At 42.2% G+C, this 25,155-nt stretch overlaps 1 protein-coding gene across 1 annotated transcript in view; it reads right to left on the bottom strand.

Moving 5' to 3' along the window:
• Window positions 1–25,155, bottom strand: part of LOC130185153 (junction plakoglobin-like) — a 146,288-nt gene that overhangs the window by 48,892 nt on the left and 72,241 nt on the right. The window contains 3 exon segments of the mRNA XM_056401460.1: window positions 16,202–16,375; window positions 16,378–16,431; window positions 17,567–17,621. Of these exon segments, the coding sequence (XP_056257435.1) occupies window positions 16,202–16,375; window positions 16,378–16,431; window positions 17,567–17,582 (244 nt within the window). The 5' untranslated portion in view covers window positions 17,583–17,621.

Below are 25,155 nucleotides of genomic sequence, written 5' to 3'. Positions count from 1 at the left end.
TTTATAACTGCCACATCATCTGACATTAATCCCTGTGCTGTTCCCCTCTCTGCATATCCATCCCACCTGCATGCATCCCAAGTGAAACCTGTCCTTTGTAGCCCTGTACCGCCCCCCCTTCTCCACCCGGGGTCATTGATGATCACCCTGCTTACTTGGCTGCTGGATATGTGCTTTTGGGGAGTGCAGTCAGGTGAGCAGGAGTCAGGCCTCCAGCTGTCTTCACCTCCTCCTCCTCTTGTCTTCACCTCCTCCTGCCCTTCTCTTCACCTCCTCCTCCTCTTGCCTTCACCACCTCCTCCACTTGCCTTCACCTCCTCCTCCTCTTGTCTTCACCTCCTCCCACTCTTGTCTTCACCTCCTCCTCCTCTTGCCTTCACCACCTCCTGCCCTTGTCTTCACCTCCTCCCACTCTTGTCTTCACCTCCTCCCACTCTTCTTTTCACCTCCTCATCCTCTTGTCTTCACCTCCTCCTCCTCTTGTCTTCACCTCCTCCCACTCTTGTCTTCACCTCCTCCCACTCTTCTTTTCACCTCCTCATCCTCTTGTCTTCACCTCCTCCTCCTCTTGCCTTCACCACCTCCTGCCCTTGTCTTCACCTCCTCCCACTCTTGTCTTCACCTCCTCCTCCTCTTGCCTTCACCTCCTCCTGCCCTTGTCTTCACCTCCTCCCGCTCTTGTTTTCACCTCCTCCCACCTCTGCTCTAGCACCCTGCTCTCTCTGGTCTGCACCTCCCTGGCCTCCCTTAATGGTTTCCCCACCATGCCCTGGTCTGACTCCAACCCCAGCTGAGATCTGTCCATCTTGTGACTGTCATCCTGACATTTGGGTAAAAACATGACACTCTTCTTTTGTGGCTATCAGGAGCTCATCGAGCTGCATTTTAAATTTCAGCAGGACCACTGGGCTTCAGTTTACGAGGTGAATCATTCACATGTCACTAAATATTTGAAGCACATGCTCCTGAAGCCCTGTGAGCTTTGGAAAAGCTTCGGTTAATTAGGATGACAAGTAGGTATTTATGTATTTAACCTTTACGAGATGAAGCGAGAAGAGAATGATTGCTGAGATGAACTGAGGAGAATAGAAGCATCTGCTGCTGAACCTGGAGGCTGGCTTTTAATACACTCTAACTGGGTAGTGGATGACATTTCTTGCTGAGCCTCAGGTTCTCTCATCATTAAAGATATTTTGTAGTCATGCCTCAGGAGGAACAATTGTTTGATAGATGACGTAATAATCTCAGAGCTGATGACAGACGGGATTCAACCTTATTAGATTCAGCCTCAGAGGGCCACAGTGCTGTTGTTTCTCTGTCCAATATGTAGAGCACTCAAGGCAAATCAAGGGAGGGTGATGTTACAGTTTGTCATATATGGATCATTTTGAAATAGGTCTCTCCCCTGGACAGCGGGATCAACAGCATATTTCACAGTCTGTCACTTGAGTAGTTTGGGATTAGGGTAAATGGTTCTTTACAGAGATTAGAATAGCATTCATTAATTCATCAATGAAAATTATGACTATATATATTAATCAACCACTTTTTTTTTCGTATGATGAAGATACAAAAAAAAAACAGCTGATTAAAATGGAGTTACAAAATGAAAACTATAACAAAATCTCGATTTTCATTCACAAAAAACAGAACACAGAATTAAATTTTCAGTCAATGTCATAACGTAAATGTGTATCTGTTATTGGCTGAGCTGCACATTTGTCCCCCCCGTGCACCCGAATCATCTTCCCAGATGGCCGACAGTGGTAGCACGGACCTAACTACGACCTTTAATGCTACAGAAAACTTATGGCGACAGGAAAAGAACATGATGGGGGTTGAACAGACCTTTTTTCAAATCTAATATCACTGAGAGAGAAAAAGTGAGTGTGTATTGTGGTCGGGAGAGAAGCCCTGCAGCTACAAAATCACTGGGAAGAAAAGCACAAATATGAAGACACCTCAAGGTGCGTCAGACATGAACTGAGGTAATAACATTATTTTTTAAAGCTTTGCTGAAATGTCAGTAGTCCAGATAGCGAGGGTGGCTAACCTTTGACTTAAGATAAGTTTTTACTTTTTTTTTGGAGTGTTAAACATGGTATCTCTGCTAGAGCATGCAGGTCGCAGATTTTCAACAGGCCCCTGGAATTAAATGTTTTCACTCTCAGTCATCTACTAGTTATTAAAATGCAGAGCATACAGAAGATTGAATCCAGTTTGGTTTCAGCTGTCCAGCTGAGGTTCCAAAAGTTAATCTTAATGATAGTGTACAATCTATTATAAACGGACTTACAGTTATATAGAGCTTTTCTAATCTTAACGACCACTCAAAATTCACAGTCATTCATCAGCCATACACACAGTCATACACTGATGGAACAGCCTTCAGGGGCATTGCAGGGTTCAGTATCTGTATCCTGACATGTGGACTGGAGGAGCTGGGGATCGAACCTCCTGAGCCACAGCCGCCATAAATATGAGTATAACAGTCTTGTACAACAGTACCACTGTACAGGTTCTTTCTGACTGTGTAGGGCTTCATCTTCTCTGGATTCTCAGTAAAGCTTGTACCAATGACTGACTCATTGCTCTGCCAGGATCACATTGGATTTGCTGTTTGCATCTTCCCAGACTTCATGGTTGTTTCCTCTTCAGCGTTTGGATGTTTTGATGAAATGAATAACATCATATCAGACACCTGCAAAGCCGTTTTTCTTAATCACACAACCTTGTCATTTTGTGGATTTGTTTTCCTTTCATTTTCTTTCAGAATAAAATCAGCAGGATGAAATCTCATCAGAAAGCAGTTTAGTGAAACTTAAGAGAAATTTATGTAAAACTAAACTAAATGTTCAAACCGTCCTAATTCTCTAATGACTGAATCATCATCATGTGTTTTGTGGACTAAAACTAGACATATATTTATGGTTTTCTTTAACTGACACCAGACTAAAATCTCCAGAGTTTTATAGTCGAATAAAACCTAAAAAGGATGTCTGACTTTTTTTGTGTGTCTGACAAAAAAGGAACTTTTGATCTGAGGACTAAGACTAAGACAAAAGAGCCTAAAGCAAAGCTTTCACTCCGGCAACAAACCATCAGACATTAACGTGTTAAATCAGCTAACAGTGTCGGCTGTTCAAAGCAGTTGTACTGAGGCAGAATGTTTGATGCCTTGTTTCATCACATCAGAAATCACAACCATCATTACGTCACGGTTGTATCAGAGAGGCGTTGAACTGGTTTTGAGTGTGAGATGTCCTTTTCCATCTGTCTTGGTATTTAAAATCATTTTAGAATCAGCTGTGCTGAACAAAACCAAGAGCACAGACACAGGGAGAACATTTAAACTCCACACAGGCAGGTTCAAACCTCTTAAAAATTCTTGCTGTGAGGTGACGGTGCTAACCACTGCACCACTGCACCGGCCCCACGTGTCAATTTTATTTAACTGAATCATAACACGTGTTCTGACTGTTTGATCATGGTCCCATGATTATTCTGTCCATACAAATGCAGGACACCAAGAGCGTCTCCATTTTGACTCTTCAAAACAATGGAGCATTTACACAGCAACTGCTACACACTGATTCACTGCTTCATAAGCAGTTGATGTATAGAAAGTGCACTTTTGATGATCTTTACCTTTCACTTATTTATTGGATGTAGTATCTAGTGCTGACACCAATGTCTCCTGCAGCGCTGAAGCTGTAGTGACAAAAGTAAATGTAACGCTTCAGGATTCGTCTCCTTCACTACAGTGTAGCTGCGTAAATATAAGACAAGACTCACAGGATGAATCCACACGTCATGATTTACATTGAAAGCCAGTGTTCAGTGCAGATGGAGGAAATAGTGTTCAGGCACTGACACTGTCTGCACACACAGTGTTTGTAACGCAGTGGGTGAGCCTGGGCTAACTACAGTCTCACTGCATGCTGTGGCCCCAAGATTTCCCTTTGTCTGATCTGAGGGGCCAAACCTTCATCTCTGGCCGGTATGATGTGAATCCTCCTAGATCTTTGTTGTCATTAAAGTTTGCATCGATTTTTGTCAAAGTCGTATTATCCATGTCGAGTAAATGACTGCCGATGTTTTCAGTCAATCTTACGCTGCATTTCCACACAACCGTATTATAACATTGACAAAGAGACTCTGTAGACTTGCTGTTTACTGTGATGGACCGCACGACATTAGTTCAGAGGGGAGTTATTGATTTTCAGAGTTTGAATATGAACAGAGAGCAACATCTGTCGGCCGCTCCCAGCGGATCAGTCCAAGGCTGGATTTCTTCCCATGGTCTGGTTTACAGGGACGAGAACCCTACGAGCTGCTACAGGGTCCAGCTGGACTCAGACCTGGTTCTTCTTCTCCTCCATGTGTCAGTAACTTGATGGTTCATAATGTTACATGTCTGTTTTCATTAATGACGGATACAGGAGACACGATAACGTTAGCTAACCTGCTGTTGCCGATGTGATGAATTTGTTCGGCAAATGGAATAAATTTTTTTTTTTTTTTGTCTGTTGCTGATCGAGCTAAGCTTCCGAGTTCTGTGACCGATCGGCTGATGGAGTTTAATTTTCCATCTTCAAAAACACATAAAAGTCAGACTACCTCCTGCATTGTCACTAAATGTTGGCAATGGATGTGTGACCTGTGGCATCATCCAATAGGGACATAATCTGACCTCAAAGGTCAGTTGGTTAAGGAGGATTTATAGCACCATCTCTACCATGTCCCTGTAAAAGGCGACAAGCGAACACTGCAGCAGGCTGATAGTTTTGCTTTCAAAGTAGCTTTTATCTGTTTTAAGCTCATATCTTGAAAGCTTTACACTGCGGTAAGCACTCAAGTGTCTGACAACAAATCTATTGTTTTCCATTAACAGTAATTTGCACTGACTCTTCAAATTATGGCACCTCGTGTTTAAAGTGTTAGTGCTTCTATTTCATGCTGCCTGAACATGACGTACCACGGAATTTGATTTTGGTTAATGTCCTTAAAAGCCACCGTTGATAGTTTTTGTCACTCAAAAACATGAAAACATGGTTAAGAGGAAATTCACTCAACCAACGACAATATGAAGGTGCTAAACTCGAACAGCAGAATGTGTGAAAAGCTGGTGGTATCTCTGAGAAGAAGATGTTTGGCTTCAAACTACAAAGTCCGGTGACACCAGGGCGCCATAAGTCTGTATCCACTGCAGACAGCGCGAGAGAAATTGATGTCCTGGAATAAGCCTTTCCTCGGGGGAAGCGATGATTAGAAAGTGTCTAGGAGGCAAAGCAAACACTCTCCTCTGTCTGGAACAGGGATACAAAAAGCTCACCTGGGTTAAAATAGCCTTTCATGTTTCGGCTCACCCACAAATATTTTGGATTCAACAATGGGGGGAAAAGAGGCACAGCAAAGCCCGGTAGTCGTGGATAATCCCAGCAGGATTTGTGAGAGCAACCAATGAATTTTATCACCAAACTTTATTCAGTTCCCAGGTGGTCGGTTAGATAAAACATCCAGATGTTTGTTAGGACAGAACCGGAACCTACTTTTCACTCAACACCTTTGGATGCACTGGAACAATGCTACAACAGTAGGATAAGAAACAGGAAATGTGGGGGTTGAAATATGCAAAATCACAGGTGTTAATCACCTTTGTGAATGACAAAGAGATTTAGAACAAAAAGAGAAAAAAGGTGATAATTAAATGTAGGACATCATGTCTTGCTGAGGGATTATCTCCTCACTGACATCAGTTATTTTCTTTGCGTGTGAGGTAACTGATGGCAAGCAGGGTGTAACATAATGCGACGCTGTCATGGAAACGTTAATTTCATAGCAGTGAAACAAGGATAAAAGGACTGTGTCTTCATGTTTTCTGTGAGCTCGCAGGTTGTGGACGTGATCAGGAGGAACGGGGGGGGGGGGGGGACTGTACCACCACACTCCTGGATTAAGCCCATTAACTACAAGAGCTTATATTTTCATGATTCCTCTCAAGGCAAAATATAGTTTAGATTGTGTTTCTCTGTTCCAGGCAGCCACTGGTTTCACCTCCATTTCAATATGCATTAAAGTCAACCTGCAAAGAGATAAAACTTCCTCCATAGATAACACTTACAATATTGTCACATTATAATGCAGGTGTGAACCGGGACTGTTGTGTTTTAAAGGATGCAGCTGTACCAGAGTCCTGTTGTGACCTCCTCTGTTCCAGTAGCTTCAGGGACTCAGCAGCAATGCTCGAGCTATAGGGTGGATAATAAGCCTAGAGCCACAAAGTATACTTACCATATGACAAGATGAACTACAATCATCCTGGTGGTTGTCTGCCTCCTCCACTCAAACTAGTTTCAGGTTACGTCCCTGTTTATCCAGAGTCGTATAAAATATTAAACATTTGTGTGAATTTTTGTCACAATTGAGCAATTTTGAGTAGTGGCTAAAGAGTGTTTTGTGAAGTCACACTGACCTTGACCTTTGACCTTTGACCAACAAAATTGAATCAGTTCATCCATGAGTCCCTGTGAATGTTTTTGCCAAATTTGAAGACGTCCCATCGAGGTGCTACTGAGATATCGTAGGCATAATGAGTATCTACTGCAGCACAGCAAGATTTTGAACCTTGCATTATTATTGTTTATTGCATATTATTGACAATGATTCACTTACTAACATGTAAATGTAGCTGCCATGAAGTTTTACTAACATAATGTGTAGCAAATGGTTTCTCTGTTACAGTTAGGATTAGGACCCTGTGGACCTGGTCCTTCCCTGTTTTCCTTGTGTTCTCCGCTGTGTTCCCTTCCCTCTTGTGCTTATTTGTCCCCAGTTTGCGTCTGTGTGTGTGTGTGTGTGTGTGTGTGTGTGTGTGTGTGTTCAGCTGGGTGTGGTTTCCTAGATCCTGCTCCCTCCAGTCTCCATCCGCACCTGCTGTTTCTTCACACGATCAACTCCACAACCACCTGCAGTATTAAGCGCGGTTCAACTCTTCACTTCCAGCTCGTCGTGCGGCTTTTGCCTTTTTTTTTGGAAACCTTTTTTTTTGCTGTGTCTTGTTGGATTGTTCATTCACCCTGAGATTTCCAAACAAATGTGAATGTGGTTCTGTTGATATTACAGCGTGTGACACAGTTGTGCGGCCCACTTATCATTCAGGCTAATTCTCGTTAGCCTGGACAGACATGGGCTCTGCCTCTCCGTCAGTCTGGACTGACCACAGTAACCTGACTGGATCAACCTGCTGAGTGTTTAACAAGCAAAGCTTCATGTGAAATGCTGCTTATTTACCCACATTAAGACTTGTTCTGTTTTTCATACATTTCAGTTTTGCCTCAGTTTCACCGAGCGCTGCACAGATTCAGTTGCCCATAAAACAGATAGTAGTCCATAAAACAAGAAAAAACCTTGAACTTTTCCTTATTTTATACATAAAAACACTGCAAACCATAATAACAAAAGAAAACTTCAACACAAAAAGTTGCAGACATTTGTTTGGGTCGTTTTCGAGGTGATTTGAAGTTTCTAACTTCATCTGTTCGTGAGTTATGTCCTTCATATTTATGGGTGTTTTCTGTCCTCCTTGAAAAATCAGCTCCAGAGCCTCTGGCTGCACTAAATATCTGACTGGTCACATCTTTCTGTCTGTTTTCTGTCACTACAATAAACACAGAACAACCTCTCCACTCTCTGAGCTTAGAATAATACATCCAAGCCTCCGAATCAATAGCAATAGCAGTGTCTAATTCAGTGACATGACTCTAGACGTCACTAGCAAAGATGGCGGATGAGAAACGCACAGAGAAAAAAGCAGCAATGAGCCAAACAAACAGTAAGACTGACTTTCTAACTTTTCATATTATTCTCACAACAAACAGGGGCTCATTGGAAAGCGCTGATTCTGTAGTTTAACATGGAAAAATGTCACGTGTCTACCTCAAACCATCATGGAGTAACGACACTCTAAAGTATACGCTCCCGGTAAACAAAAACACTGTTGAACATTATGGGCTTTCTAACTCGAGTTTCAATTCTCTGCAGCTGAATTTTCACAGTATACTGAATAAACTGAAAACCAAACGCAGGAAATAACTTTTGAAAGGGTCGGGAAAAGGCAACCACATGTGATTTGTAGGAAATGGGTTAAAACTTTACAAGATTTACAAGTTGGTTTGGTTCCTTGATGAACCTGGTATTCCTGTTACGCAGCCTCTCTGTAATTTGCTCTCTTAAAGATAAATACAAATGTTCCCGTGTTGATCTGGGGTTTATTTAGAAATCTATAGACCTGAAGTTACTCAGTGAATTTTCCAGTCTTCTGTCTTGATTGTTTGATTATATAAAGTCTTGAGACTTTCATATACATGTTTGCTCCCCCGATGACCGCCTTGGCCTCCTAAAGTCTTTCAACCCACTGCATGCCCTGACTGACCCAACTCAGTCAAGACGTCCCACTCGTGACCACAAGTGTCTTTTATTTTTTTGTCTTATAACCCAAGACCCAAAATTCAGTCTAGATCTTTCATTCCTCCCCTGCATCTAAATTCAAAACTGGTTTTGCCATCTTCACTGGTCCCAGGGTTCAGTCCATAAAGCTTTTGAATATTAAGAAAATGTTCTTCAAACATAAATGACACTGCCGCTTTCAAATCTAACAACTCTAGTCGCCTGTCGCTGCCGTGGATAAATGAAAATATGTGGAGCCTTTGTGGAAATCCTCCACAAACAGATTTCACCTGAAAACGTCAGGATGCTGAAAACTTTGTTGTTTGGGTATAACACAACAATTCTAACCTGGGGTGTTGTTGTTGTTGCACATTGTGAGCAGTGTCATTGATCCTCCCCTGTTTTAGAACACTTTCTTCACTCTGGAGATTTCAACAAAGAGATTGGAGCATTTACTCCTCCACAGACCCCCGTCTCAGCCGAGAAGCCTTCCACAGCACTGCACTTCCTGTTTGAAGCAGTCTCAGGAAATGCAATGAAACCTACAGTGAGTCCTTCCGATGTACTTCCTGTTTGATTCTTTTAGGGAGGTTTTAACCACAGTCTGTCCCAGTTAGTTACTCTTCAAGTAGTAAACTTCTGTCCGTCAACATTCATCTGATTTTAGGCCGATCTCTAAACTACCACTTTTTGGCTGTGATTTTAGAAAAGGTGGCAGCAGACCAATTTCTAGATTTCATTCATTAAAACAATATTATAGAACAGAACCTGCGCTAATGAAGATCATGAATGACTTGGCTATTTGTCCATTCTTGTTCTCCTTGGTGTAAGCCTTTGATACCATTGATCATGTGATTACAAATTACATGACAATCGGGGGGGGGGGGGGGGGGGGTCTTTGTGTCTTTGTGTGTCTGTGGTGGTTAAGTTAATCTTTTAGCTTTTCTTTATAACAGACACCCTCTTCGTTTTCACTCAGGAATTGATGAGTTTTACCTGTTGGGTAATTGAACAATATTATAATCCATGTGTCCTGAAGGCTCAGCGATTGTATTAGTAGTGGTGGGAAGTACTTAAATACAACTTTGAGATACTTGTACTTGTACTGTAAGGATTTTGTAAGGACGTTACTGAAGCCCCTGCCCTGCATGGGTTCCCTTTTGCCCAGGAGAAAAAGTTGACCCCCCTGACTGTCATTTTCTAATTTGTACTCTGATCACTTGATCAATGGTATCAAAGGCTGCGCTGAAACCAAGGAGAACAAGAATGTACCAATGGCCAAGTCATTCAACATATATAATTCAAACCCTGCATGTGATTGTCCTGGAAACCGGGGTGGGTATCAGTGACACCGACACTCTACAATGGTTAAGGTCCTGCTTTAAATACAGATCCAGGTCAGCGCTGTTTAGAAGCTCAGGGGTTCGGTTCTCTGTCCAATCCTCTTTTCCTTCAATACATACAAAGATGTAACATCAATGTACATTTTCACGCTGACAATAATCAGAACTGCCTTCATGACGTCCACAAGCAGATGGTGACTGGTGAATCTCTAACAGCCTGGGTTCATTGTCCTCAGGTACTGAGCACTGCAGGCAACAGGTGTCATTTCTGACAGAAACATTAGCTTGGATCAGAGGTTTCCAACATGTGTGCCAGGGCCCAGTAATGGACCTCAAAAAACGTTCATTATATTCTCATTATTTGGTATTAAGGCCTATCAGTCTGGTAAGACAATGATAGAAACCTTTATGTTGTTGCTGCCGTACGACATCTTATACTTGTTCGCTATGTCAACACTGTGAACCATTGGTTTAGATGAACATGTTAAATCAGTGGTTCAGTCCCATTTTCTACAACATCGGTAAAAAAAAAAAAAAAAACCTCTCCTGCTCACAGCTCATGCAAAACTCAGCTGTTTTAACTGGTGCAAAGACACATGGTCACATTTCACCAATACTGGCTTTTCTACACCTCCCGTCCCCTGAGCTCCTCAGATGCCTCTCCTCTCATTGGTCCAGGCTCCAGACTGAAACAGTTTACAGTTAGAGCTCTTAGACTCTGGAGTGACTTGCCTGAGGAGATCAGCTCCGTTTCATCTTTTAAAAACCCATTTTAACTGATTTTCAGTGAATTATTTATCACATTGTTGGTGTTTTATTCTTATTGTGCTCTGTTTTTATTGCTTTCACTTTGTAACTGTGTTTTGGAAAGTGCTACAAAAGTAAAATTTAGTTTTATTGTTATTATTATTATCATCTTTTCTTATTTGTTTTATATTAATGTTGTAACTAAACCAAACATCAGGTTTGGAATCAGCCTGTTTAAAACCTGGACAGACCTTCTGTGTCAGGGACATCTGGGATTCAGGACTTTCACTTTGCATCATTGTAATGTTCTGACATGAATTCCTGGCACAGAGGACAAAGACAGACTGGTACATTTATATTCCTGATCTCCTCACAGTCACTTTGACGGTTACTAATGTTGACGGTTTCATTGCTGGGTTGACAGATGGAGTCGTTCAGCCTTTGGATGAGATCCTGGCTCCTCAGATAGGATGACGAGTCTGTGATTAGCAATAACGTGTGGCTCATCAGACTCAGCACTGGCAGATGAATTGTCAATACTTCAGCTGTCTTTGGGTTTATAGTGACCCTCCAATAAGTCCCTGACGCATCAGCTGAAAAACAACTGTTACAATAATTCTAATTAATTTAAAAGGCGGGACAGTAAAACAGGCCTTTAAACATTCAGCCATCCAGGGACCAGATGTATAAATGATGCGTCTGCATAAAAACCATGCTTACACTATTTCCCGCTCATAAATTGGTCTTCATAAACACAGAATGTGTCACCTCACACATTCCTTTGACCGTGTGAACACGCCGTTTTCCAAAGTGATCCAAGTCACAGTGAAGTGAAACTACGTAATAAGGCGAGACACGTGATTTAACCTGAAATGAAATAACAAACTTCATAGAGCTTAATTCATTATCACATTATAAGTTTTACTGTTTACATAGCAATGAAAATTTTGCATTCATAAACAGAAATAATTGTTTGTGCTCAATGTTTCCTTCAGCGTTGTTTAATGTGCTTATTATTTATTGTGAGTCATCCTGTAACTGTTTGATACTATATGAATATTTACTGATCACAGTGTTGGAGCCTCTGGAGCCTCATTAAGACTCTCTGGTCCCAATAAATGAAGTTCAGAGTGAAACAGGACTTTACATTAGAGTGATTGTACTAAAGTAAACTGGTGCAGGTTTTTACCTCCCACCTGTAAGAGCCTCAGTTTCACCATCGTCTTTCTTCTCTGTCTGATCACTTGTGGTGGAGACAGTGTTTTTATACAAACTGATGGATTAAGGGAGAGTCTTCATCTATTTATGGCTAATTGTGGGAGTGGAAATGAGGCTCGTGCACATGCGCCCAATGTGTCAGTGAGTGAGATTTATAAAGCAGAATCATGTGAATGACGGCTTCATAATTCTGATGAGGAGAATGTGTATGAATATTTCTGGTTTTGTGCGTACACATGGTTTTAGTCATGAATCTACACACAGTGAGTGACCTTCTGCAAAAGTGAAGAATCATCAGCTAAATCATGCACAAGCACATTGTTTTTATCTCGACTTCACATTCGAAGAACACATATTCAAACTTTTCGAGCCTGAACATTTGGTTCGGTGAATAATTTCTTCATTTCAAGTCTGTTCACGCCTGTTATTTCATTTCATTTCACTTCAGCTGTTTATTTGAGCTCTGCACATCGACGAGGAATCACAACGAGTCGGTTCTGATAACCTTCATGGAGAGGTGTGACCAAACTAATGGAGGAGTGAGAGACAGGTATGAAGATCAAACGCATCACGACATGCTTCTTCAGGTGTGAAGTTCCCCTCATTCCCCAGGAACGATATTAACAACATTTCAGATTATTATTTGTATTATCATTATTTTCAGCTATTATTAACAGCTCCTGGATTTTCTTTCTACACTTTATCTCAGCTGTGACTCGTCTCCCATTCAGATCAGTTTCATTGACATGTTCTGGGTTTACAGGAGTTTAATCCTCAGCCTCCAAGGGAAACTTATTGATTTGTAGAAGCTGATCAATAACCACTCTTTCACCACTTGGTGATATGAGTCAGAAACATTCACATTAGAGCTTCTATTTGGGCGCTGCGGGTACAATATTTTTCAGAGTGTATATGTGAATAATAAGAGACTTACGCTGTGGTATAAGCCGTCCTGAGAACAAGGAGGAGAAGAACCTGCGTTCAACACACTGTCAGACTCAGTTCTGCTTATCTGCCACTGTGCATTCGCTTGTATCACTTATGTGCTGCATGCATTAATTTTTAAAAGCAAAACAAGAAAAAAAAAAAGTTCTTCGAGCTGTGGCACCATTAATCTTAAGGCTTCGTGTCAGTTTGTGGTGAAACTTGTAAAACAAGGCTTAACTACATCATGTTTGCCCTGTGGATCGATGCTAATGCAGCTCACAGCTCCATTCTCATTTATCTGATACGCAGCTCATTTTAGGACCAACCAGTCGCAGATTAAGTGACTGGACACATGACCAACAAGACTAGGCCTACACCTAGTACATGTGTGGACCACCAATGCTCACATCTTAATTTTATAAAATATAATATATAAATATATAGTAATTTTTATAACTGAATACTGAGCTGTGATTTCAGCTTATTTACTGTAACATGATCACGCAGAGAAAAAGTTAGAAGAGACAGACTATCTTTCTTATTGAGTCTCTCCCACAGAGCACAGCCTCTGTCTGGATCCACAATAGTTTAGTTTTTATTTACTTCAACGTCAGAACAGTGACAGACTTTATTAGAGGCAGGTCTTTATGTCTAACTGTTGGATATGTAGAGTTGGTCATAGTCGTTAGTACGAAGACTTGTTTTCAGTCGCTCCCATCTGTCATGTTAAAGTTTCTGCATTACGTGGTAATACAAACTCAAGATTTCCTGTAATCTTTTCAAATTAAAAGCCCTCTTGCAGTACAGTGGGCAGAAACCCTTTATTTCTTAACAGCTCTTTTTTTGTTGTGCTGCAGTAAGCATTTTGTCTCATTTCCTGTTGCTGGTGTTTCTGTTGTTCACATGCTATTCAGATATGCTAGTTTCTTTAGCAGTTACCGATGACTTCTCTCTCTCGCCTCCCTCTCTCCTGCTCTCTCTGCTCGGTGTGTCTCATGTTCAGTCATTCCTCTGCTTCCTTTAGAAATAATGATACATGGAATACAAGTAGGTTATTTGCTGTAACGGAGGCGAGGCTCAGTGTATCGGAAGCGCTCCTCCTCTTCCCTGCAGTTCCCAAGCGGCCAGGAAACCAGAGCGGCTCAGTAGACTGCCTGTAAGACGAAGTGTAGCTCTAAGCCCCCAGTCAGCATCCATACACGGTCCAGACCTGAACCAGGTTCATACCCAGTCTGTTTGAAAAAAATGAGCTAAGTTAGCAACACTGCAGCTGTAAACACTTCCTAATAGATCCTGTTAGACCCAGACACTCCAACTCAGCTGACCAGTGGTGGAAATATGATCAGTCAGTCAGTCAGTCAGTCAATCAGTCAGGGACATTCCAGATTATAGAGAAGACCCCACTGTTGCAGTGCAGCCAAAGATATGGTGAACATACAGCACAGGGTGTGTTAATACACTGGGCGTCTGCATACATAGACATCATGTGTAACTGCCATCCGTAGAAGTGTACCACAATAGAAGTAGATAGTGAGATTGTGTGTGTGTGTGTGTGTATATGTGTGTGTGTGTGTGTGTGTGTGTTCATTTTCAGAATCCTCATTTTCATATTATACTTCATTATTGGAATAACAATAAATTAAGTGTATGAAACCTCTTTGAACCTTGAAATGTGTCACCAGAGCTGATCTTCATATTCTTACCACTATTATTTTAGTTTTCACCTTCTGGTGAAGAGGCAGGTGAGCACCAAGACACTTACTCAAATATCAGTCTCATAACAGTGTTGTTGCAAGTTGCATTAAAGTTCAGCAGCCGACCTCCATATGACCAGCTGTTGTCCCGAGGTCTCTGTCTCTCTTTGGATTAGTTGATTCACAAAACTAACACTGGTGATCCTGGATAACCAGTATCATGAAGCTGGTCATCTCTGTTCACACTGCTGCACCACAAACCACATCATCAGTACCATGAATTAAGTACTGAGATGAAATAAAATGCTTTTCAGCTGCTGATGTGTGTCAAATTACTATGGCAGTAATTTGCATCCATACACAACATTATCCTCACCCTTCCACACACACACACACACACACACCTAATCCTAATTCCAATCTGGACTCTGAAAATCAAGTTATACATTACACGTATACACATCGTGAGCACCAGACAAACTGTACTCACTCCCTACGGTCTATAGTTCAAACTGGTCCTCAAAAGCATGGAAGTACAGAGAGTACACAGAGTCTGAGTGAGGAGTCAGTCAGTGCAGTAAACAGTTTAAGATGCACACAGTCTGTCTGTGAGCCCTCACTGATATGGGTCAATGATGATATGTCTTGTATTTCAGTCAGACCCTCAGGAATACATGGATGCAAAGAAAATCGTAAGGCTGCCAAACAAAGAAACAAAGGACTAGCTCCCTCCTTGAGGGTCTGGGAGCAATCCAGGTTGGGAGACAGGTTCCTGTCACCTGCTCAGCCTCCGCCCAAAGGTCTGGAGCATGACCACTGTAAGGAGCAGCCACCAACTGGAAACCAAACCGAAATCAAAAAGAATACCAAACACCTCATTTATATATTTATTTTCTATGTTTCCTTATCTCTCTATTTCTCTCTCCCCCTCAATAAATCGACATACTGTATATAAAAATCTATAGCAATAACAAAAAGCTGTCAGTTGTTCTCTGTAGCAGTGTTATGTCATATCATGTTATGTTCTGGTTTATCTTGTTACATCCTGTCATCACTTTCTTTGTCTTTATCTTGCTTCACCAAATAAAAAAAGAATAACATTAATCTATATTTTTCGAATTGTTAATGAATCCCATGAATCCATTGGTTCCTACTTATGATGTAAATCTTTAAAATCAGCTCACAAATACATAGTATAATCTTTTAAAACATGCATTTGTTAGGGACTATTTTCAGCAGTGGATTAATCCACATTTGGTGCTGTAGGGAATATTTGGGGCAGCAGGATGGTGTGTGTGTGTGTGTGTGTGTGTGTGTGTGTGTGAGACTGAGTAAAAATAAACTACTGTGTGTGTGTGTGTGTGTGTGTGTGTGTGTGTGTGTGTGTGTGTGTTGATGGTGATGAAGGAACTTGTCACAGGAGTGACAGTGAAGTTTGTATCTGAACATATTTGTGAGGGATTTTTTTCCTGGAGGAGACTTTTGTTTGTTCCTGTGGGTGCCAGGTGAGTGGCGGGAAGCGGAGCGTGACAGAGATATGAGGATAAAACACAGAGTTTCTCCATATTTACTCTGATGGATTATCTCACACTGCAGAAGATGATTTCACAGTGAAGATGGATAAATGGCAGGAAATGGTCTCTTATTCTGAAGGAGGAAAACAAGCCAACACATCAAACTGTACATTTTCACTGGGTTACATACTGATGGCTATAATTAGCTCATAATTTCTATTAACAATGGATCATGTCTGCTGCGTGGGCCCTGACTGGGGTTAGGGTTAGGACGAGTGAATGCAGATGAATTAGTGGAAGACGGTCTGACCTGTGGGGCTCTCCAGTCCTCCGGCTGCTGCGTCTCCTCCTCCTCCAGCAGAGGCCGTAGTGGGAGTGGTGGTATTGGTTGCGGTGCTGCCGCTGTACTTCTTGCTGCCGCTGTACTCTGTGCTGCTCTCGTCGTCCCGCACGGTGGTGGCTCCTGATTGGATGCCGGAGTCGAGGCGTAGTAGGTCTGCTGCCACTCCGCCACCTTCACCACGCTGTCCGCCTCACTCACTGCAGGGGAACCATATGGCTGACATCAGGTAACAATACTACTGACACTACTGCTGTTACTGCTGCTGGCCAGAGTACTGCTGCTGCTGCTGCTGCTAGTACTCATTTGTAGTTCTACTTGTATTAATATTAAAACTGCCAGGACTACCTCTACCACTGCTGCTAAATGTACTACAACTAGTACTACTACTATTGGTACATACAATAAAGCCACCTCTAGCCTCTTACAACCCTTAGCCCTCCGGTGCGGCCTGGTTCAAACCCAGTTCCAAAGGTTCTGAATGTGTTCTGAAGGAATACATGCGTAAATGTTTGTCAATATAGGCAGGTTGTATTTTGTTAGACCGGTTAGAGTCTCTAGAATTCCAACCATAAGCACATAAATATGATTTATTAATATCGTGTACCTGTAATATCCGTAATATAGTGGTGGTGACCCTATCTTTGAGGAGGTCTAGAAGTCCTATTGTCTGTCCATTCCTCCATTATTTGTATTCCTTTAGTCTGTAAGCATCCACAAATCACAAAAATCAAAAGGGTTTCTTCATAAAAGTAGTACTGAGTTATGAATATCGTCAAGGGAGGTAAATAGCAGACTATCGAGTGATCCATCTCTCTCCCTGCTGCTGCATCTGTGGATGTGTCAGCTCCATTCAGATTTCACTCCAGGAGGCCTGGGTGAAGACAGCGAGCGTACCCAAGTGAAAAACAGATGACACAATTCTCTCAGTTGGAGAAAGCGTGGCTATTGGTTACTGACTCTGTCAATCATTCGGTCTTGAGGACAGGCGTCTGCCCTGTCCAATGAGACCAGACAAGTAACATGTGGGTGCCAGTGAAAAAATGAACTAAAAAGTCCACAGCTCCTGAAGCACTCCACAGGAGTGAAAAAAGAGGTGTTAAGAGGCTAGAGCTACATTTGCTTCTACTGCTACCTCTGTAACTACAGTGTACTGTGACTTTTGTTACTGCTGCTGCTGCTATACCAATAGGCTACTATTATTTCCTGTACTGCTGTGTTACAGTATTACTATTACTGATAAAACTACTACTACTGCTGGACTCAATTTGAATCATAACCACCAGCAGTTTAACAGGTAATCTGTGCTGGCTGCTGTGGTGACAGAGCACTTACTTTGCATGGACATCATCTCCGTCCACTGGTACCACTGCCTTCACTGACCTTTGACCTGTAGAAGAGAGGAATCATCAGGTCTGTGAACAGAAGGATCACATACAAGATTCAAACTAATCCTTCTCCTGAGGATTATGGTTTAATCACCACATTTACGACTAATTCATTAACTCGCAACCCAGTGTCCCGCACTCCACATGAGCATCTGATGATCCTGGGGTGGGAGGACCTGATGTCTATCTCGGCCTACAGGAGACGGCTCCATGGGCCAAGGCCCAGTCACCAGACACTCACCTGGCTCCAGGAGGGTGCCCAGGTGAGGTGACGCAACTGCATTGTGTCTTTATGGGAGGTTTAAGGGGGTTTATAGTTGTCATTGCAAAAAGTGCTCGGGGGGCCATCAGGGCCTTGTTTCCCCTTTGCCTCTCCTGATGGTGCACCTTGCTTGTGTAGGGATCAAACCTGTGAGCTTTTAGTCACATGACCACAACTTCCCCAGTGAGTTTAGTATATTCTGATCAGTCTGTTACCAGCTGTACTGCTGAATTATCAAATACAGCAGTAATTAAAACTTAAAACTGAAAATAATATTTCAAACAATTGATCATAAACATAAGTAATAAAGGAGTGTGATAGGTGTGTTTGGCACTGACCCTCACACAGCAGTAGAGTATAGCATATAAACAACATGAGAAACTTCAACTTGTTTTGTGCAGTGTCAGTTGTAAAGAACATCTGCTTTTTCTGCTGTTGTGAAATGATTTCTTTCCATGAAGCTAAAAGCTGCAGCTGTAAGTTACTCAGATGTCAGTGTTGTGAAGCACACACACCTCCAGGGAGCAGACTTATCTGACTCCCAGAGGCCAGGGCTGGAGAAAGGTCAAAGCGTGTCATCCTCCCTGTCAAGAGTCCTTCACTGCCTGCTGGGAAGGAAGACGCCCAGAGGAAGACAGTGTGTGTGTGTTTTTTTTATGTGCATGCGCATTAAATATTACAACCAAATGGTCCAGAACATCCATCAGTTGAGCAAGATGGCGCCCAGATCAGATGAAGATTGGTTGGTCCACCACAACCTTCTCCTGACATGGACTTTGTCTCTCTTTATACTACGTCACCGAGCTTTTCCCTTTGCTCCTGTCATCATTACTACGACCGTTAGTTGTCGCCTAGCAACAAAATGTAACTACGGGTCATTATAACCCGCTGCACAGACGACCTGTGGCAGTCTCGAAAGGTGTCACTTCACCAACACTGAGCACTTCCTTTAATTCATTATTTTAGGTTTACAACCCACAACAGCTTGTGTCAGGATCATTAGTAGCAACAAGTAGCTGTTCTCAGTGAAAAGGCTCTGTGTGTGTGTGAGTGTGTGTGTGTGTGTGTGTGTGTGTGAGTGAGAAAGAGGACAGAAATGTAAGACTAGTTTCCTGTGTGAACAACAGTGTCTCTTATTTTCCCTCTGCACTCATCCACAATATCTACTTTGTGACATAGCGTAGTATTACTCCTGTGTTTAGGTTGTTTTTAAAGCTGTCTTCAGATCTGCCTGTTGTTGTGGACCTGCCTCATCATCAGTCCCCATAAAATCAATTGACTCAATTACACCACATTCTCAGCTGATGGGAGTCAGCAGCAGCAGCGACAGCAGCAGTACAAATATGGCAGAAAATTAAATGTAAGATCTTTGCGTTGTGTGCCTCCCTGCTGATTAAATTAACATTGACCAACTCTGATGGCTGTGTTGCTTAATCAATAGAGGCAGGCTGCAGGAAGCTAATCATTAGCGATCACGATTACTGCAGGTCTTCTGATGACTCATGATTTACAGGGCAAGAGAAAGGAAGTGAGGCCATTAGAACGACCTCTATCTATCCTAAAATATGGTCAGGTCTTCATCTAAGTTACAATGATGAACAAACAATCTATTTGAGCTAATAACATGCAAATCGTTGTGTTGTTCTTGTTTAAACCTTCATGGTGCAGGTGAAACAGTGTGTGTGTGTGTGTGTGTGTGAAGCCCTCGACTAATGACATCAACAGACGCTAGACACTGGAGACACTAGAGACACTTTGATTTCTAAACAACGCTCAGACACTTAAAGAAACATCAGCTGATGTGAACCAGACAGCACAACAAAGACCTCAGAGACTGAGGATGAAGTAGAAGTGATGAACATGAAGCTGAAAGGGTCACAGAGTTCAGATCTTCATCAGTCCACAGTCACACAGACTGTCTACAGATGGAGGTGATTCAGATCACATTTTGTTCGAAGAAGAAAACAAACTAAAAATACTGTTGAGAAGTTACATTGTTTGATGACAAACTTAACCATCACATTATAGGAGGGAAGAGGGAGCTAACTCTAACCAATCATGATGCAGGCCTCTAGGAACCCACAACCCCCTTCACCAAAACAGATACAGCATGTTAGCTGAAAACTCTTTTCATTTGGTTTTCTGCCAGATTTGCTCAAATTCCCGTGAGCTGGAATGAGCTGAAAACATGAAACTTGGCACAAAGACTGGAAATCATGTGCACCAGCTTCCCAAGAAATATGAGCTCAATTGGCCAGATGGTGGCACTGTAATTAAGGCCGATTTTGGAAAGGCCACGCTCCTCGCACTGTTTGTCAGATTGACTATAAATTTGACACACAACTCCAGCTCAATGTGTTCTACAAAAAATCCTATTGGAACATGTAAGTCTGCCATGATGGATTCATTGGTAATTAGCATAATGTGAAAAAACACTAAAATGAATAGAATTTTATTATTATTCAATTTTGACTTAGCAACACAAAACTTGGCCACCATCAACAAAAATATCTTTGTAAAATGCGGGGCTTAGCCAGTATTGGCCATAACTCATAAACTCTTTGCTCAAGCATCATAAAACTTGAATAATTGGAATAAGCCTACCAAAGCAAATATGATCTTAGTCGGCCCAATGGTGGTGCAATAATCAAAGGTATGAAAGATTGAAAGGCTGCTCCTGCCACACTGCGAGTCCCATGGACTTTAAATTTACCTCACACCTACAATGCAATATGCTCTACAAAAAGCCTCTGTGATGACAAAGGCCGCCATGATTATCTTTTAGCTAATTTGCGTAATTAGATCAAATTTAGTTGCTTCTCCCTGTTGAGTGCACATGGGGTTAGAGCCCTCGAATTTCCACTTGCGGCTATAATATTTCTTGTACATAAATGTGTCTTAAGAGGTGAAATAAAATGGGGCACCGACTCTGTGAGTCTGGGTCCTAACAGCAAAGATTCTGTCTGCTCTGATTTTCAACCTAGACCGTGGACCAGAAAATCTCAGTGGTTTGTATCCGCCCTTAGAACAACATGTTACCGTGCCAACTCAGGTTTGTTTAAAGTTACCCCCTGAACACCCTGTCCCTGTTCATTTCCATTTATTCATTATAAATCTAACACACTGGTGACATCCTGATAAACACAGTCGCTCCCTGGACGAACATCCCAACAGCTGTACTTTATAGTTCAGCGACCAAAAGCACTTGAACTCCTGGTTTAAGCCAGAAGAAAATGAATTAAGAAATGCAGGTGAAAATAATACAGAGACACTTAATTAGTCAGTATATATCTAACTAATAGGGTGGTGGTATTGACAGGGGGTGTGCCACTATTAGAGTCCTCTAACCTTTTCCAAGGTACTCACAACAGCTTTAATTAAAGAAAAAAAAAAAGAATAAACCCAATAACACATCTTTTCTCCCTGTTCCCATCCCAGAGTGCACCTGAACGCTTCGTTTTAATTTAAAACTGTGATAATTAACACACTCCCCTGGACTCCCCTGCACAGGTTCACAACTATAATCTATAACACACAAAACCCTCCACGTGGTGTTCCAAGCACTTTCCTCCTGGTGTCTCCTCATTTGAAACAGCCGAGTGTGAATTGCTCTGTGGCTCCATATGTTTGTTGGGAGTCCCTGTCTAATTAAAAGCAGACGCTGCGGGATACATGTGGAGTTAATGTTACGGAAAGTTTTGTGGCTGGATGTTGGAGCATTCCCCTGCCCGATGTTTAAAGCAAAACAAAACATATGGAGGAGAGAGGTAAAGGGAGGTAGAGGCGAAGGAGAGGGAGTGAGAGGAAAGAAGAAACTAGCATCACTGCCTCATGGCTGCCGGAAATATGGTCACAATCTCTCCCCTCACTGGGTTACAGTGCTGAACCATGGGCAGAAATGTTTTGCAGAATATTATGGTGTCACAGTGAAGTTGACCTTTGACCTTTGACCACCAACATCTAATCAGTTCATCTTTGAGTCCAAGTGAATGTTTGTGCCAAATGTAATGAAATTTCCTCAAGGCGTTCATGAGAATGGATGGATGGATGGATGGATGGATGGATGGATGGATGGATGGATGGATGGATGGATGGATGGTTCGCCAGTACAGAGTCATAAAACAAGAGACGGTCAGAGAACAGGTGAGCTGAATAAAGAGAGGAGGTGGAGGAAGAGCCAGAGAGGAAGGCAGGGGAGTGGAAAGAGAATCAAAACACTCTGTACCTGGGTTTGTTTCTGTGTTTCTGTGTGTGTGTGTGTGTGTGTGTGTGTGCGTGTGCGTGTGCGTGTGTGTGTGCGTGCGTGTGTGTGTGTGTGCGGTAACATATAAGCCAGCATCTGCGCTCTGTTGTAAAATCTTATTCCCCCTGCAGGGATAAAACAATACCTAATTTACAACCAGAGACTCAGCCTGGTTCATGTGTATGTGTTTGTCCTTGTCTCCTTCTTCTCCTTCTCAAAACTGCAGTTTAGTCTCATTTTTCCACCATGATATAAATGAGTGTCTTCACCTGGTTTCACCTGGTTTCACCTGGTTTCACCGGTTCATCCTGAGGCACCAATGCAGAAGCTCCAGCTCAATGGACAATAAATCCTGGTAAGGAATCATTTATTTGATATTCTGGCTCTTAAAATCAGCAAAGATGATGATTAATGTTGAATACAGAAATCTGTTTCCTTTACATACTTATATTGGACCGTATTTGCAATTTAATTATTCAATTATTACAATATTGATACTAATATTGTTTAAAATCAAGGCTGTCACGGTTGAGCCTACAACCAATCAGGGGCCTCTCCGGATAAAATAAATAAAACAAAAAAATTAAGCCTATGTTGTCTAGCGCCTAGTTGGTTGGAGTTGGAGGCCCACACAGAGTGGATAATGAGTGTAGCGTTAACGCCATAATTTAGAATTTACTCTCGTTGAAATGGGGCACCAGTCCTCTGGGAGGACAACAATCAATTACTTCATTGCCAAATTTATCAATCTCATATCAGAAGCCATGACTTCTCGATTTAATGGATCTCCAGTCTCTACGTCAAAAGAATACAACAGGACAACAACTGGGTGTAAATAAAGGAGTTTATTAACTAAACTACTATCTACAGAGTAAATGCAAGGTGTAATAATCATAAAGATGAAAATAATAATGAATGAGCAGTGTGATGAGTTGGCAATGGTGGGAGAGAATATGTTATGGCTATACACTATGACTATACAGCTAATGATGCTACATCTACGAATTAGGTTTGATGATTAAATATTGCTATATTTCGACATCAACCCAGTCATGAGCAGAGTGTTAAGACCGGCCTACTGTGAGTTGCCTTGTAGCTGAAGACCCTCTGCTGGAAGCCAGGTGGCTGTGGTTGCCGTGGTAACCCTGGAGACGCGGGGTCCAGGTGGATTCTCCTGGAGGCCGTGTCCCGTTATCACGGTGACGGATTCTGCCGGTGTCTCAGCGGTTCAGCTCTGGTGGAGTTTGCCAGGAGACTTTCTGTCTCGGGAACTCTTGATTTCTGCTCGGCTTCTCTGCAGGCGGTCGTGCAGAGGTGTCTCTGCTGGTGTCTCTTGTGGGTTGATGCGAAATAAACTCTAATGCTCTTCACTTTGGCTGGATAACTTTAGAGGAGACTGGCGTTGACCAGACGACTCTAAAGTTGTCAAAATCTTCAAAAAGGAAAACTTGATGATGATTAAAAGTTACAAAATTACTCTGAGGCACTTGTTGTTTTGGTTCAGTTGGTCTTGACTTGGCTTAGAAAAATAAAAGATCGTGCATGTAGACGAAAATGATGTTACTTGGAGCTTGTGGCAGAGAAAAATAAAAGACGCGAAAAGTGCAACAATGACTAAGAGCCATGAGTTTATGGCGAGCAGCTTAGAGCTAAGAGTTGACATGGCTACAGAGCCGGGCTTTGAGCCGGGACTCTGAGCTCTGAGCAAAGATCTCAGCTTCTAGTTTCTGCATCGTTTTCTAGCTTCAGCTTTTCAGCCTCTATTAATCACTCCTTTTGGTGTTACTTTTCTATATAAGAAACAATCAAATATCATTAGACAAAGTCTTACTGTTACAAACTGGAGAGTTTGCCTATATTCTCCAGTTGCCTGGTGTTCATTGGTTGATCCTCTGGAGCTGACCCTTTGACCTTTGGTCTGGTTCTGTGTCGTGCTAAAAGCATGGTCTGTTTGTGAGAGAGGGCTCCTTTGTCTCTGTTTCCTATCAATCTGATAGTTTGATGGTGGAAAGAGTCGCAAAGTGTCAATTGTGGGTCTGTAACTCTGCATGTCCTTATAATGAACTTCCTCAATGGCTTGTGACTGATGCCAGGCCAGGTCGTACGCTACATGAGAATCCTACCGAGACTTTCGTCCTGAATGGAGACTAAGTCGATGCAGACTACCAGAAGCAGTGGGCCCCCCTTATGCGGTTAGACTGTAAAAACATCTAGTGAGTCAACAGTTGCCATGTGAGCTGTGGTTGAAAACTCAAGAAACTAGAATTACCTCCTCCTGGTTATCTGCGTCCGCCACTCAGACTAGTTGTAGGCGTTACTGAGATATCGCGTTCATGAGACCAAAACTGCATTTTCAGAGGTCACCTTGACCTTAACCTTTGACTATTGACCTTTGACGACCAAAATCTAATCAGTTCATCCTTGAGTCCAAGTGAATGCCTAGCTCTGGCTTTTGCTGGCGCGGAGGCACCACCACCCAGATTAAGTTATTCTACCTCTTGGCTGTGACTAGCCTCTTCCGTTTGGTAGTGTTGGTGTAACAGTGATGGCAGCCTGGCAGGTGAAAACCAGGCTTCTAAGATTCTCAGGACATGAACTGAACTGGGTCAAAGTTCAGCTTCCGTCCTAACAAAATGACATGAGATAAGATATGAGACATATAGGTTTGCATCTTTTGTAGTCCAGACTGGACTCAGTGAAGTTTGGTACCCACATGTACGTCCCACTCGGCAAGGATTGAATCCCTTAACTTTTCATTTAGCTTTTCATTTATGTGCAAAGCTAAAGGCATTTCCAACAGCCTTAGTTGTGCTTTCTGATTAGTGCCAATTATAAAATGTTAGCATGTTAATACACTAAAAAAGGTGGGGAATATGTGATGTGAGCATGTTAGCATACCGGTGTTAGCATTTAGCTAAATTCAGCCTCGGAATGACGTTTCTGCACAGCTAAACTGGGACAGCTGGTTTCTATTAATTCAATGAGGAAATGTTGTTCATTAAGTATTCGACAGGTTTAGGAGAGTCGTGGA

Source organism: Seriola aureovittata, chromosome 17 (genome assembly GCF_021018895.1).
Source record: "Seriola aureovittata isolate HTS-2021-v1 ecotype China chromosome 17, ASM2101889v1, whole genome shotgun sequence".
NCBI lineage: Eukaryota > Metazoa > Chordata > Actinopteri > Carangiformes > Carangidae > Seriola > Seriola aureovittata.
The sequence above is the reverse complement of the archived record's forward strand: the minus strand, read 5'-3'. Positions and strand labels throughout refer to the sequence as shown.